Source organism: Myodes glareolus, chromosome 8, assembly GCF_982192425.1.
Source record: "Myodes glareolus chromosome 8, mMyoGla1.1, whole genome shotgun sequence".
In the NCBI taxonomy this organism is placed as follows: Eukaryota; Metazoa; Chordata; class Mammalia; order Rodentia; family Cricetidae; genus Myodes; species Myodes glareolus.
The window spans coordinates 39,518,296-39,533,613 of NC_142033.1; the positions used below are offsets into that span (position 1 = coordinate 39,518,296).

Here is a 15,318-nt window from a genome sequence, read left to right on the forward strand (position 1 = left end):
AACCGCTTACTAGTACCTTGTTACTGAATACAAGACGAAAGGTCACACTTAGTATAGGGAAGGCCAAGTTCCTCAACAATTGGAAGTTGAGAGGATTGAGATGAGGGGGGCTGGAGTCCTGGCAGCCCCTCCCCCCGCTCTTGACCCACTTTGTGGACTGCAGCACCTCCTCTTCTCTCTTTGTCACCGCCTGAGAGAATTTACAGTTGTCTCATTCTGCAGACGCCAAGCTTGACCTCTTTCATTTCCCTTTGGAGGCCAGGCCCTATATTCAGACTCAGCGCGCCACTTATGAAACCGCTTCATGTGCGCTCCAGGGTGTAAAATCAGTTTACTTTAGAACAAACTTAAGTTTCCATCCATTTCTTTATATGCTCAGGGAGAATTATAAGTAACAATAATGAGAAGGTTTTGAAGTTGATTGGTGATTGACTCTATGAAGTTTCTTGCCTTCTTAATGTAATCTGTCTCTTTAATTTTATTCTACTATTTCTAAGACACATAAATTACTTTTACCTTAAACTTGTATGATACTGCTATATTATATACAAGAATATATATATATATATATTTAAGGAATATATATATATATTCTTTAAAATTAACAGGACACGGTATTTCCCTGGTGATAAAAGTTTTATCTTTTATTTAAAGTCGTGGCTTGGGAAATGCATTCCTCAGAGTGAACGTTTGAGCCAGGGGATCCTTTATGAGCTGGGGAGTGAAATCAGAATGCTGTAGTTTGGGTATCATCTTGCCCTGCTTTGTCTTTTGTGATTAATGTAAATCATCCAGTAGACTGAAGCTTCACGCCGACAGTGACCATAATTACCATATTCATCACCCTGTCCCCAGTGCTTGACTGTCTGGCCTGTGTTAATCACTCAGTAAATATTTGATGAATAAATGAATTATTCAATTAAGTAAATTATGCAGAAACTAGCGCCTAATAAGTGCTTTCCTAGTGAAAACCTGCCCCCTAGTTCTAATTTCACGTGTGCTCTCCAGGCACTGACGACCTGGGCAGCAAAGGTGGCACCGCTAAGGATCAGTAGAGGAATGTGTTAGAAGAGGAGCAGGTAACTTTTATGTCATTCTTTCTTTAGAAATATAGGCCCGCTCGTTTTTATAAACGCTGTTCCATGTTACTTATATATAAACATAAGGAGAAGATGGTTAAAGACACTCAGCAGCAAATGCTTGGTCTCTGCCATGTGATGGACTCTGAAGCATAGCAGTGGGAGTGGCTTAAAAACCTCCACTTCCCGTCTAGTAACTGGAGAGGAAGAGCACAGAGAGAGAGAGAGAGAAAATGTAATTCTAGACAGGGTGTCGAACCCGGGCACTAAGACAAGGTATTAGGATGGAATATTAAAGTCATGGTCTTTTATTGATATTGTTTTCCTTATTGCCTTTATTTTTTCCCCAAAAAAAAATGTAGTTGATATTTTGAGGATATTTATAGACTGCCTTAATGTGGTACGACGTAGACCAACCGTGACATTCATGTGACTGATTCCAACAGCCTTGTGCCCTTGGCAGCGTGTAGCCAGAAGTGCCTTCGAGAATTCCTAGAGAAATAGCGAACGTAATGGAAAACAGGAGTTTTCCTGAGAGCTGCCGGCTGCCAGGTCCAGAGACTTTTGAATTACAATGGAATGCCTTTCCAGATAAAACTGCCACATCTATTCTTGGTGGCTGCAAAGGCAGCTTTCACTTGCCCTCACAGCTAGATGAAAGTTTCTGTGATGTCCTAGTGACCGTGGGGTTTAGAATTCCAGTAGTTTCCTGTTTTCCTATTGGCTTGAGAACATTTGCAGCTTGGCAGCCCTTCTGCCTGTCAGACCTGCCCCTTCCAAGCAGTTACTAAGCTTCAGATCTTCCACTCTTTGCCTGATCTTTTTTTTTCCTCAGGGTCAGGGATCGAACTCGCGACTTCACACATGCCCGTCAGGCAACAGCACCCCTAACCCCAATACCCTGAGTAGTCTAGGGCTCCCTAAAGTGGATGTACAAGATGGTTGTCCATTAGGATGGTCAGGAAAATGTTGGAACTTCTGACTACATTCATCTCATCTTTTTAATAATTCACCATGCATATAATTTTTAATATTATGAGCAAGTATGTTACTCAAGATTTTTTCCTAACATACTATACAAAAACAGTTTGGGATGATCTATCTAATTTCATTCCCCAAGAAGAATCCTATTAAATCCATAATTTTACTCTCTTCTTGCTATTGAGAAAGTAGATTCCTGGGTAATTTAAGTAACTTGATACAGGACATATACCCATGTTAGTCAGCAGAACAGGGAATGAAAACAAAGTTCTGTCTTAATTCCAGTCTCATGTTAAGAGTCCATATATTAGACTGCCAACTGGGTTTAGAAGAAAACAGAGTATGCAAAAATATTGGAGACTTGAAAAATCAAACATAATCAAGTGGCAGTTGCATAATCATAGCCCAGCATTTGGGAAGGACTGGGCATCAACTTACTTGGGAGTTTTCCACTTAGCAAGTGAGGCAGCCCCTACTCTCTGTGGTGTACTCTTAAAATAGATAGGTGGATGGATAGATAGATAGATAGATAGATAGATAGATAGATAGATCGATCGATCGATCGATCGATCGATCGATCGATCGATGGATGGATGGATGGATGGATGGATGGATGGATGGATGGACAGACGGATAGATAGATAGATGGATAGATGAAAGAAGACATACGATTTTCGTGATTTTTCTCTTCAACTTATCTTAGTTAGAATACTCGTGATTTTCTGGCATTTTGGTCACATGCTCCTTGTTTCTGGTATGACAGCTCCCTTTTTAAAAGCACTCCATGGTAGACTTTCCACACTGGGCATCACTGTCTTCTGGCCCAGATAAGCTAGATGGGTTGTTTTGGAGAACTACACCCAATTGCTTCTCAAAGTTTGATTCTTTTCAGCTGGGTGTGTGAAGTTCTGGCCTTATTTGCTAAGTTCTTAGTTTTATGAATTCAAATGTGATTTCTGTTCAAAAAAAAAAAATAAAACATCAAGTTAAAACCTTTTTCTTGGCCTTGGAAGAATTAACCAGTTTCATGATGTTTCCAGAAGCAGCCAGCAAGTCGTTCCAGTGAACTCATGTCCTTGGGTTTAGTACTGTAGGCCAGCTTACACTAAAAGGGAAAGACATAGGAGCTCCTTTGTAAATGGACTGCAACATGGCGTGCTAGCGGATGCTGAGAAGAAAATTCCCAGAGGCCCCTGCTTCTGCATAGTACAGAACACAGAAAAGCCTGGCTGGCTCTGAGAACCAGTTTGTGGTATAGCTCTGAGCATTCCAGGCACATCCAGATCCCAGGGTCATTACACTTAAAATTGTAAAAAAAAAAAAAAAAGTGGCCTCTTAACTGACCCCTGAGTCATCAAGCTTCCGTGCCAGGTTGGCTACTTATGAACTTTCTAGAATGCAGATCTGATCTCATGTCTCCCTTACTAAAAATTCTTCCCCACATACCCTTTTGGCTTTGTAATCACTATAATACATAGGCCCTTCAGCTTTCCTTCCCTGGGGCCTCTAGTCTCATATTCTTCCCCACCACGCTACATTGCCTATATTGTTCTTGTACTGGGTAAATGACAGCTTCTCAAACAAGATCTGCTTCCTCATGGCCCTCTCTTTGCATGTGTAACCTGTAATTAGCATCCCTTTTGTTTCTTCACCTCTCCTGGCTGCTTTCCTAACTCTTAGTTCAGTGTTTAGGGTTAGAGAATTCAAGCTTGTGTCGTATAGAGTTTGTTTTATTATTTTGCTTTGGAAGTAGCCACGCTAGGCTGGTACTTCTTTCCTATGATCATCATTTATGATCATTTGTAGGTACAGAGTGCTAAAAACGTGTGTGTGTGTGTGTGTGTGTGTGTGTGTGTGTGTGTGTGTGTGTGTTCAAGGATGTATGTGTGGAAGGCAGAGGACAGTCTTGGATGTTTTTCCTCACATGGTCTTTCGCTAGCTTGGAACTTACTTGATTGGGCTAGACTGACTGGCCAATAAGCCCCAGGGATCCTCTTGCCTCTGCCTCCCCAAGCACTGGGATTAGAAACACACATCGTCATCCAACCCTTCTTTTAGTTTTAGTTTTAGTTTTTTACATGGATTCTGGGGATCCGGCTCAGGTCTTCCTGCCTGCTCAGCAAGCACTTTATCAAGGAACCATCTCCTCGGTCCCCAGACACAGCATTCCTGTAATGTGATGCAATGTGTCTCTGGTGGTAACTCTATATTGTAGTTAAGACGCCTTTCCTGGAGTTTAGGATTGCACGGAGTGGGAAGGACCTGGGAATGGAAGACCTGAAGCTAGGCCTAGGAGAAAGGCAGATGCTAAGCAAGCAAACAGCCAGCGCATTCAACCAAGAAGACTCGGGTGCAGAGAAGGGCAACCGCAAGCCTTCTGCATCCACAGATCTGCTAATGCCAGATCAACGACCACATCCACCCTCTGCCTATTTCTGTTGAAGCACAGCTATCTCCATTTGTTTACGTACTGTCTTTGGTGCGTTTTGTGTTATGATAGAGTTAAGTTGCTGCAGAGAATTGGGACCCTTCAAACCCTGAACTGTTTATTATTGTTTAGAGAAAAGCAGGTTGGCAATCTGGCTCTGGACTTTTCAATAGTCAAAATGTCCTTTCAGAGAGACAAAATCAAGTTCTATCTGATGGCTCAGACCTTTAATCCCAGCACTTAGAAAGCAGGTGGATCACTGAGCTGGCAGCCAGGCTTGTCCACATAGAGAGTTCCAGCACTTCTTATAATGAGGTCCTCAAACCAGCAACACTATGGGGAACTGCACATCCCCAGGCCTCCCATGAGCCCCAATCAATGAGAAATCCTAGGTGTGGAGCCCAGGGTGTGTCACTGAGCCCCTAGCGGTTCTAATGCCTGCCAAGGTGAGAGCAAGGCAGGCAGAGGTTAAGGGAAACAGGCATTTCCAGTAGATTTTTTTTCCTGTTTTGAGACAGGATCACTCTCAAACTCCCTACATTAGCCCCACTTAGTCTCAGATCCACAGCAGTCTTCCTGCCTCGGTGTCCTGAGTGCTGAGACTACAGTCATGAGCCACCAGACTGGCTTGCTTGAAAGATTATAATTCCATGATGGAAGGAACTTGCAATGGTATCCCCGATATCTCGCCCTGATCTCCCTGCGTGGTATCATGAGTGAAATGAATAAATGAAGAGTGAATGAATGAGTGAAAACAGACACAAGTGTGCCTGTGTAAAGAAACTAATCCCTAACTGTGAAACCGGATCTACATGTGTAAGAGGGAATCAGGCATGATTCACCTACCAGGATGACTGAGAACGGGGCAGAAAAGCATCTTCAGAAGCAGAGTAAGGGACTAACGTCGAGTCGGAGTCCTTCTCGCTTGGCCCCTCTGGGCATGTTGCCCTGTTGCTCTCCTCCCGCCGTCATGGCTCACCCGCTCCTCTCTCTGACTCCAGATAGTGTATTTGACCCCCTGAAGTCATTAACTCCGATCACAAATAGGAACCATTTTCCGGTATCTGTAGCCTTCTCTCTGCTTTGGCCTTGCTGGGTGCTTCTCCATCCTTGTTGTCCTACCGTCAACCTCTTTCACGCTGACACTGGGACTCCTGTGTCTTGCTTGGTTATGTTTGTATTTCCTCCAGGGGTAAAGCTCTGCATATCAATATTATATCTTTGGCTTCAGAGAAACGGACACCCAGACAGACCATGCCTGTCTGACAGAAGTGCGAGTTGAAATGAGTGTGATTATTGTACTGTTCTCATTTGAAAACATAACACAAATATGATATCTAAGCACTGATGACCTACTTGCTAATATGAAAATGCAGGTCATGTTGGAGGCCTGTTACTTGGTAAAGTATATATACATTGGAGAACAAAAAAAAACAACAAAGTTTCTATATCCACCTTAATATGTACTACTAGAATATACTTGGAGTTTTTAAAGATTCTATATGAAAGTTCTTACTTTCACTGGATTAGAAATTTTGCATTTATCTCCCCTTTTTTTAAAAAAAAAGGGACTACATACTTTAGAAACATCTAAAGAAAAAATGATACTTTTGAGGGCTTTTGTAGGTAATTAAGTATTATTTCACGACTTTTCTGTGATAACTAAATGCGCATTATGTCAAAGAGTCATCAACCTGGCCCTTTCTAACTTTTGGCATGGTGACATTTTGAAAGGAAAATTAGCGTTTCGGCTTTTTTTTTTTTTTCGTTCCATGAATACCATGGGAATTTCCTGGTGTTTCAACACATTCTGAATATGTAATTCCCACGGTGGCCATTAATGGCCATCTGTGTAAGGTAATACATATTTGGGATGAAATTGATTACCGCCTGAACACTTTGGTGCCACAATCAGGAAAAGCACGCAAAGTTCACATCTTTTCTGTTCTGTTGACGGCGGTGTAGCTAAAGATATTAATTTCCGAAAGCAAAACAGCCTATCAGTCAAGATCCTAATCTCACAATGAATGCCGAGAGGAAGGAAAGGCGTCTGCAGAGCCTGCCACTCACGGTGGGGACTGAGGTGCTCAGGGCACTCAGGATAAAGGGACACAGCGGGCTCTGGGGTGCAGTGTGTTTTCACACCTGGGTTAGGACCACTGTCATTCTGCTGAATGCTCAGAACTGGTCATGACACCTGTAGGAGCTCCTGTGAGAACAGCCAGTTCTCACACCATGCTGGCCTGCTCATCACCTTTCCCCACATACCTGACTGGCCCTACAGCCCTGTTTCTTTATATTATTTGTGCTTAGGTTAAAATGTTTTCCTTTGCCGTATAAAACCAGACTCTTGCCTTTTTTCAAACAGGATTTCTTCATGATCTCTCCGGTGAAGTCATTTTATTTTTATAGCTTTGTGTGTGGTAATTTGCACCTATATACTTTCTGAGCTCATTTTCCCCCCGAGAGTAGAGCTGGGAACTACACAAATATGTGTGTTCATACAGTTCTCATGGCTGTGTCCCGTATCTTGACTCACACCAATTATCTAGTTACCTAGTGTTTTGTGAAACACATTACGAAAGGTAATCTTTTTCTGGTTTAGAAACTTGCAAGGCTTTGTCTCTGAACAATCTCTGTGGTTATTAAAAGACCTTATCAAGCCCCCATAGAAAATTTAAAATTTGAACACAGCTCTGTCTTTATCCTCGAGAGGATGTGAGTCGGAATGATGTAACTGCAAATGCCTTAAAGTAGATGCAAGAGCTGACGGAGTCACTGTGCGCACGTTGGGATACGGCAACGGTGATGCTGCCTCACTGACAGTGAGCCTTTCTGCCTCTTCTCCTTGACCTCAGTGATAATTATTCATCAGGGTATGATAGATTTCAGATCTGCTTCCTGTTAGAGATAATGAAATAATACTGTCTTCTTTATAAAAAAAAAAAAAAAAGGAGATACGCCTTCCCATTTTCTGTTTCATGTACTAAATGTCACATACGAGGTGTGTCTGACAGCTGTTCAGGGGACTTGGAACATACTGAAAATAAGGAGATCTCAATGGTAGCAATATTTTAATATTTTGGAACATTTGGGTTTGGATTTTGTCCTGTTTGTCACTTAGTGAACATACCCGGTGCTTAGTCTCAATGTCCTCTGGATGCAAAGATAAATGATGTGATCCTATGTTTCAGCAAGCCTTCCAGAGTCCCACATTCTAACACCTGATGGTAACACAGTCAGACATGCTCGGGACCAAAAGTGTTTCAGAGTTGGTTCTTCTTGTTGTTGTTGTTGTTCGTTTGGGTTGGTTTTCTTCCCAGGTTTGGAACTTTATCTGTATAATAAGATTCTTCAGAAATGAGACCAAAATCTAAATATGGAATTCATTTCTTCCATATACCCCTCACTTACGAGTCTGAAAATAATTCTGTGTTATAATTGTCTGCATCTTGTACCTACGCTTTGACTGCCACCTGTTACCTGAGGTCATGTAAGGATTTCCTTCCCGCTTGTGGCATTTTGTTGGTGCTCAAACACATGCAGATTGCGTGTCCTTTCAGATCTTTCCATGGTACGTGTTCAATCTGTGTGGTACATGAAAACATATAAGAGTTAGCTGAACTCTGAGCAGAAAGGGAAAAGAAGTAGTAACTTTGAGTTTGGCTTTGTCGTATGAGTCAGGTGTCACTAGAGGAGGGACTGAGGAAGGTGAGGGGCTGTAGCTATAAACATACCATGCAAGCACCTTTCATGCACTTGGCCCTCTGTGTGTGGAAGAGGCTGTTGGTGGGCTAATTTAGCACTCAGTCCCACCCATCCCTCTGCCTTGCCATATCCACCATGGAGGCTAGAAAAACTGAATGCATAATTTGTGTCAGCCCTAAAACATAGGCTGGCCAACTGGCTTTGTTTGGAAATAATGTTGGAATGTGTAGAAACAGTTGTTTTCCAGATGAGAAGCAGATAGATTTGCTGTTGACTCCTTGTTCTTGCCTTCAGAATAGCCATTTCAGTTGTTCCCAGGACAAACACTCTGAGACATTAGGAAATGAATTGTGGAGTTGAATGTGAAAATGTGGTTGAGTTCCTGGTCACTACCTACCTCAAGCCTACTTATGTAAGGAAAACAAAACCTTCTCCTAAGTCATTGTTAGAATTTCCTATTGCCACTAGAAGCACCCCCATCTGATGCAGGCATAAACTACATGCAAATCGGGCATGTGCTCACGTCATGCCTTACTGTTAAGTCTTGGTAGTTCTTGAGATGTTGCATAATAATCAGACCTGCCTTGATTATTGTATTCCTTATGATAATCTTTATTCAGTAACCCTTCACTGTTGTACTTGTTTTGAAATACCATAAGTTTAATAAATGTGTGTGTTCTCATGGCTCCATTAGCCAGCCATTCCTCTATCTCCCTCCCTCTCCATGGGCCTTATTCTCTGAGCTGCAATATTGGAAGTCGATTCATTCTGCTGTCACATCCAAATACTTAAGCAAAAGGAAGGGCTGGGTGTCTCTCATTTTAAATCAAAAGCTGGAGACTATTAAACTAAGCAAGGGAAGTATTATCTAAAGCCAAGAAAGACTGAAAGTTGGTCTTTTTCACCAAATAGCCAAGTTGTGACTATCATTCTTAAAGGAAGTTAAAGTCCAGTTCCAATGAACACATGAATGATACAAAAGCAAAACAATATCCTGACAGTGATGTGGAGAAGGTCTTTGTGGTTTGTTAGGAGATCAAACCTGCTAAAGCATCCCTCTGAGCCAAAGCCTAATTCAAAGCAAGCTCTTGGCATGGGTGGGTCCGTGACATAGAATTCTCACTCTCAAAACAAAGCTCTTAACCTCTTCAATTCTGTGAGGGCAGATAGGGGTGAGAGGAGTTCAAAGCCAACACATTGACTCAAGTGCTTTAAATGAAGGGGCCATCTCCATACATGGAAGTTCCAAGTCACCCAGCAAATGCTGTTGCAGGAACTGCAGCAAGGTATCCAGAAGGTCTAGCAGAAATAGTTGATGAAGACTTCTGTATCCGCAAACAGCGTTTCAGTGAGGATCAAGCGAGCTTCTAATCAGAAAAAGAAGTCACCCAAAACATTCATAGCTAGAGCGTAGAAATCAATGCCTGACTTCTAAAGGACAAATTGGGACAATTCAGCTGGTAGCTAAGGTAGACCAGTACTCATTTGCCGTTCTGGAAGTCTTTGGGCCTTTGAGGGCTATACTACAGTGCATCTCCTCTGCCTATGTTCTGTATATGGGACAGCAAAGCCTGGGTGACATATCTGTTTATAACATGGCGTGCTGGACATTTGATACCCACTACTGAGGCATACAGCTTAGGGGAAAAAAATAATTTAAAATATTATTACTCATTGACAGTGCACCTGGTCAGCCAATGATTTTAACAGATTTATACACATAAGAAGATTAATGTTTTCATGCCTGCCAGCACGACATTCACTCTGCAGCCCACAAATCAAGGAGCAAGCACAGCTTTTAAGACTTATTACTCAAGAAATACTTTCTGTGAAGGACGTGGGTGTAGTAGTGGTTCTCTGACGGATCTGGGTAAATTGAAAGCCTTTCAGAAACAATTCAGCATCCTAGATGCCTAGATCCAATTCATTGGATGAGGGAAAAATAACAGCACATTAAAGGACCATGGAAAAGGGTGGTTCCAGCCCTCAGAGATTCCTCTCAGGGATTCAAGACTTCCGGGATGAGAGTAACTGCATATGTGGTGGGCACAGCAAAAGAACTAGAGACTGCAAATAAATTTCTGTAGTCATATGATAAAACGTTAATGGATGAGAAAAAAAAAACACAAGCAAACAAAGCAAAACTGCTTTCTTGCGGTGGGATCTATTGCCAAGGAGGATGCTAGGAAAATTGTTGAAATAATAGCATAAGATTTAGAATGTTCCAGAAACTTGTTTGGGAAGACAGTGGCAAGGTTTGAGATAATTGAGTCCAACTTTGAAAGAGTTCTACTGTGATAAAAGACTGTCAAACAGCATTGCACGCTGCCGAGAAAACAGTGCATGAGATGAATAGACCACGTGGCAGATTTCATTGTCTTATTTTAATTGGCACGCCTCCTCACGTGTCAGGAGCTATCAGCATCAAGGCCAGATGCTTCCCTGGCAAAAACATATTGATCTTGAAGGCGAGGGTGACCATTAACATCTTGTTAACAATAAAATATTTTGAATTAAAATACTTGCCTTGTTTTTTCATACATGAAGGTATTGCATACTATATAGTATATATAATGTAGTATAGGCATAAGATATATTTACTGAAAAAAACAAAAAGTTCTTGTGACTTGCTTCATTAGGCTTTTGACTGTGTTATTATGTTAGTTAGGGTTTCTATTGCTGTGAAGAGACACCATGACGACAACAACTCTTATAAAGGAAATACATTTAATTGGGCTGGCTTACATCTTCAGAGGTTTAGTCCGTTATCATCATGATGCAACATGGCGGTATGCAGGCAGACATGGTGCTGGAGGAGTAGCCAAGTGTCCCACATGGTGACTTGCAGGCAACAGGAAGTAGTTTGTCTCTCTGGGCAGGGCTTGAGCATATATGAGTCCTCAAGACTCACCTCCACAGTGACATACTTCCTCCAACAAGACCCTAAATACTCCAAGAGGCCATACCTCCTAATAGTGCCACTCCCTTTGGGGGCCATTTTCTTTCAAAACACGACAATTGTGGTGTTACAGAATCAAACTCACAACATCCCTGAGGTATGAATCAATTCACTATATTAGCTTTTATGTGAAAGACAGCACCCAGTGCACTAGAGTCCTGTGATGATCTCACCTTCCAGCACACAAATCGAAAGCCATGTGGAAAACACTCAAACCGGGTTTTCTTAGAGATTCAGCTTATTGTTCCCACCTCATCATGTTCGGTTCTGCTGTGTGTGTTTCCTGACACTGCATCAAAGTGAAATTTAATCTCTTTTTAAACAGGTCAGGATCGTTTCTCCCCAATCTGTTTCCAGTAGCCACCTACTCCTTTTTAGCCAACTTTATAGTGCCCCTCCTTTGGGGAGTGGGGGGGGGTCTAGGTTTGTTTTTTTTTTTTTATGAATCAGATCCTTACTTTAGAAAGAGTTAAGGTAATCCAGCTTCTAGGAATGTCATTCTCAGCCAAAAACAACTGGATTAAAGTCAAGGGTCCTTAAGAAAGAAAACAACAGGATAGTTGGGATTTATGCCCAAATCCTTGGGTTACCTTTGTCTCTGATTTTAACATATTTCACATTTTGTTCTTAACCAAAAATGTAGTTTTCCCCTTCAAATTTGTAACACTTTTTCCCCCAGAATCTTCAGCTACTTGGAGCTACAGCCATCGAGGATAAATTACAAGACCAGGTGCCTGAAACTATAGAAACTCTCATGAAAGCTGACATCAAAATATGGATCCTGACTGGGGACAAGCAAGAAACTGCCATCAATATTGGTAATTCACCTTACTCCAATTTTAAATCCTGGTACCTTCTAACAACCCAACGTGTTTTAATAAGATGAATTAAAGATGTGTTTAAAAAAAAAAAAAACGTGAGGCTGGGGACACTGAGGACAAGGACTTTTGTCATGAGATAGTCTGAGCAGATTCAAGAAGAAGGACAGGGCTGTTGGAAAAATAACAAAGCCAGTCTTAGTGGACCCTGGACCCCTTGCAAGGAGCCCACCCCCTGACCTGGAGCAGGTACATAACATCATTGCCTTTTTCCCTAGAGAACGTCTGAACATTATGTGAATTCTTATATCAAATGTACTTAATTCTAACTGAAATGTGTGAAAGGGTAACTTCTAAGAAAGTCTCTTCCTATTCCAGAAAGGAGAGTATCTCAGACTGTTCCCAATGATGGTGTCTGGTTAGTTTTGTATCAACTTGACACTGTAGAGTTATCTGGAAAGAGGGGTATTGTGGAATATTTAACTATGGAAAGATGTGTTGTTCTTTTTACCTTGATTGGTTTAATAAAGAGCTGAATGGCCAATACTGAGGGAGGAAGGATAGGAGTGACTTCGGGCAGGGAGAGTAAGGAGGAAGAGGAATTTAGGCTCAAAGACAAGAAAGAAAAAGAGACACCAGGGAAACACAAGAGGCCAGACAGACAGACACATGGCAGGAAAGTAGGACATACTGACTGAAAGAAAGGTAAAAAGCCCTGAGACAAAATGCAGATAAATAGAGACAGGTTAAATTAGAGAGCTAGTGGGACAAGCCTAAACTAAGACCAAGCATTCATAGCTAATAAGAAGTCTCTATGTTTTCATTTGGGAGCTGGTTGGCAGCCCAAAGCAAAACTTCTAACTTTAGAGGAATGTTGGTTGAGAAAATGCCTCCATCAGCTTGCCTGTAGACAAGGCTGTAGGGCATTTTCTTGGTGGATGAATGATGTGGGAGAGCCCAGCCTGCTGGAGTTGCTGCCCTGGCCCGCGGTCCTAAATAATGTAAGAAAGCAGACTGAGCAAGCCATGGGGAACAAGCCCGTAAGCAGTGTTCCTCCACAACTTCTGCTTCAGTTCCTGCCTCAAATTCCTACCCTGACTTCCATAGAAGATGGGTTGTGACATAGAACTGAGAAGTGAAATAAACCCTTTTCTTCCCAAGTTGCTTTTGGTCAAGGCGTTTATCACAGCACTGGGAACTTAGCGCAGACTGGTGGTAAGGGAAGTAGAAGCTATTAACCAAGAAACCTAGTCCAAGGGCTGGAGTCTCCCTGTGCTTCTCACTCAACCGAGCCACCTTCTGGGGAGGGAACGCACTTCCCACTTCTGCTTTCTCATCTGCTGAAATAAACCCTAACACCTTGCTTGCTACACCTGTCCCCCAGTGTGAATTCTTCTGGAAGGCAAGAGCTGAGATCACTGGTGTAACTGGGGCCAGAGAGAACACGGGAGGAGGCCACCTCTCCTCATCCCTAACAAGATATTTTAAGACTTGATATTCCAAGGCTCTCGATGTGTAATGTTATTAGGCTCACCTATTTGTTTACTTGTGGCCCCAATGCCCTGCTTTAAAGTTGCGGTGGTTTTGTGTACCGCCAGACCAGCTCGTCCAACCACGCATGCACTCTCAGACGCTGCATCTGCTGGCGGAACGTTCAATCCATCAGTGGCCTATGAATATAACGTTTCTTTAGCTGTCTTTCAAAGTCTAGAAATTGGGCCAGTGGTGTGTTTATGTGCTAGATCTACTTGCTGTCGCTAGAAGTTGTTCCGAACATATGGCTGTCAGTTCCCTTTCATTCTACAGTCAGTTCCCAGTCTTTGGCAGTGTTGGTGTTAGTCCTCTCAAGCTGCTATGAGAGAGTGTCACAGACTAGGTGGCTTAGGCAACAGAAATGGATTTCTCACATTTTTGGGAAATAAGAAACTGGAATTTGAGGCAATATAAGACTACTCAGACCATAGCAGGCCACTTCATTTAACTTTAATCACCGCCTTAAAGGGCCTTGACCACGTGCAGACCACAGTGGGGAGAGTCAAGGCTTCAGCACATACATTTGAGGATGGGGAGACAAAACATGATTCGTAATACAAGTCTCACACAGAGGAAATTATTCAGTGTTGTTCAAAGCCTATACTGCTAATAATATGGAAAAGGAATAACCTTTCTTACGGGTTCAGTAACTGTGGATGGATGACCCAAACACTGTAAGATATAGATTCACGTCTATGTACTGATCATGCACATTACATACCAAACTCCCCAGAGTTGAACATGCATGTTATACATAGCATGGAACCACACCCTTAGAAGGTTATCGTTAAGATTTCTTCATATCAAGTACATTTAGCTAACAGTGCATTTTAGTTTTAGCAGTCACCCTAAATTGTCCTTAAAATATAAAAACTATACCATAAACATATAGTAAATTTGTATTAAGGTTCTTTAGAGAAACAGAATTTGTAGAATGAATATATATGTGTGTGTGTATGTGCGTGTGTGTTTATATTTATATATATACACACATAATTCTTCTCTGCCACTTCTCTGATCATTATATATTATATATGTGACATATAATAGATATATATTCATAGTATGTAGTGAATATATTATGTATTCATTCTTAAAGTTTTGTTCCTCTAGATATAGAGATACAGATATGTAGATATATAGGAATTTATTAAGATGCCTTACAGACTATGGCCCAACTAGTCCAACAATGACTGCCTACCAATGGAGAGTCCAAGAATTCAGTAGTTGTTCAGTCCAGCCCACAAGGCTGGATGTTTCTATCGGTCTTCAGTATATAACAGAATCCCAAAGAAGTAGGCTCTGATGTCAGTAAAGGAGTGAACTTCTATTGAGGGTGAGAGCAAGCAGGCAAAAAGCTTCCTTCTTCCATGTCCTTAATCTAAGCTGCCAGTAGACTGTATGGCCAAGATTAAAGGTGACTCTTCCTACCTCAAATGATCCATATTAAACATGGGTCTTCCCACTTCAGATGATTTAATTAAGAAAAAGTCCCTCACAGTTGTACCCAGCTGCTTGGGTTTTAGTTGATTCCAGATGTAGTCAGGTTGACAACCAGGAATAGACATCGCAAAGTCCGTGTAAGTAGTAGAGATTTTATTTATTGAATTTTTTTAGGTTAGCATATATGCAATGGGCAGGCACAGGCTCAGCCTGGCCTACTGGGTGAGCTCCAAACCAGTGAGAGGTAGATGGCACTTGAGGGGTGGCACTCGTGGTCAGCCTCTAGCCCTGCATGCGTGCGCGCACACACACACACACACACACACACACACACACACACACACACACACGTCATATGGGAGGAGAAAG

The 15,318-nt window shown here is 42.0% G+C and overlaps 1 protein-coding gene across 8 annotated transcripts in view; it reads left to right on the top strand.

The window, feature by feature from the left end:
* The window catches only part of Atp8a1 (ATPase phospholipid transporting 8A1), a 216,597-nt gene that overhangs the window by 115,217 nt on the left and 86,062 nt on the right, over window positions 1-15,318 (top strand). For all 8 annotated transcript variants that reach the window (XM_087908979.1, XM_087908984.1, XM_087908978.1 and 5 more), the window contains one exon: window positions 11,835-11,973. In XM_087908979.1, the coding sequence (XP_087765105.1) occupies window positions 11,835-11,973 (139 nt within the window). The remainder of the gene's footprint in view (window positions 1-11,834; window positions 11,974-15,318) is intronic.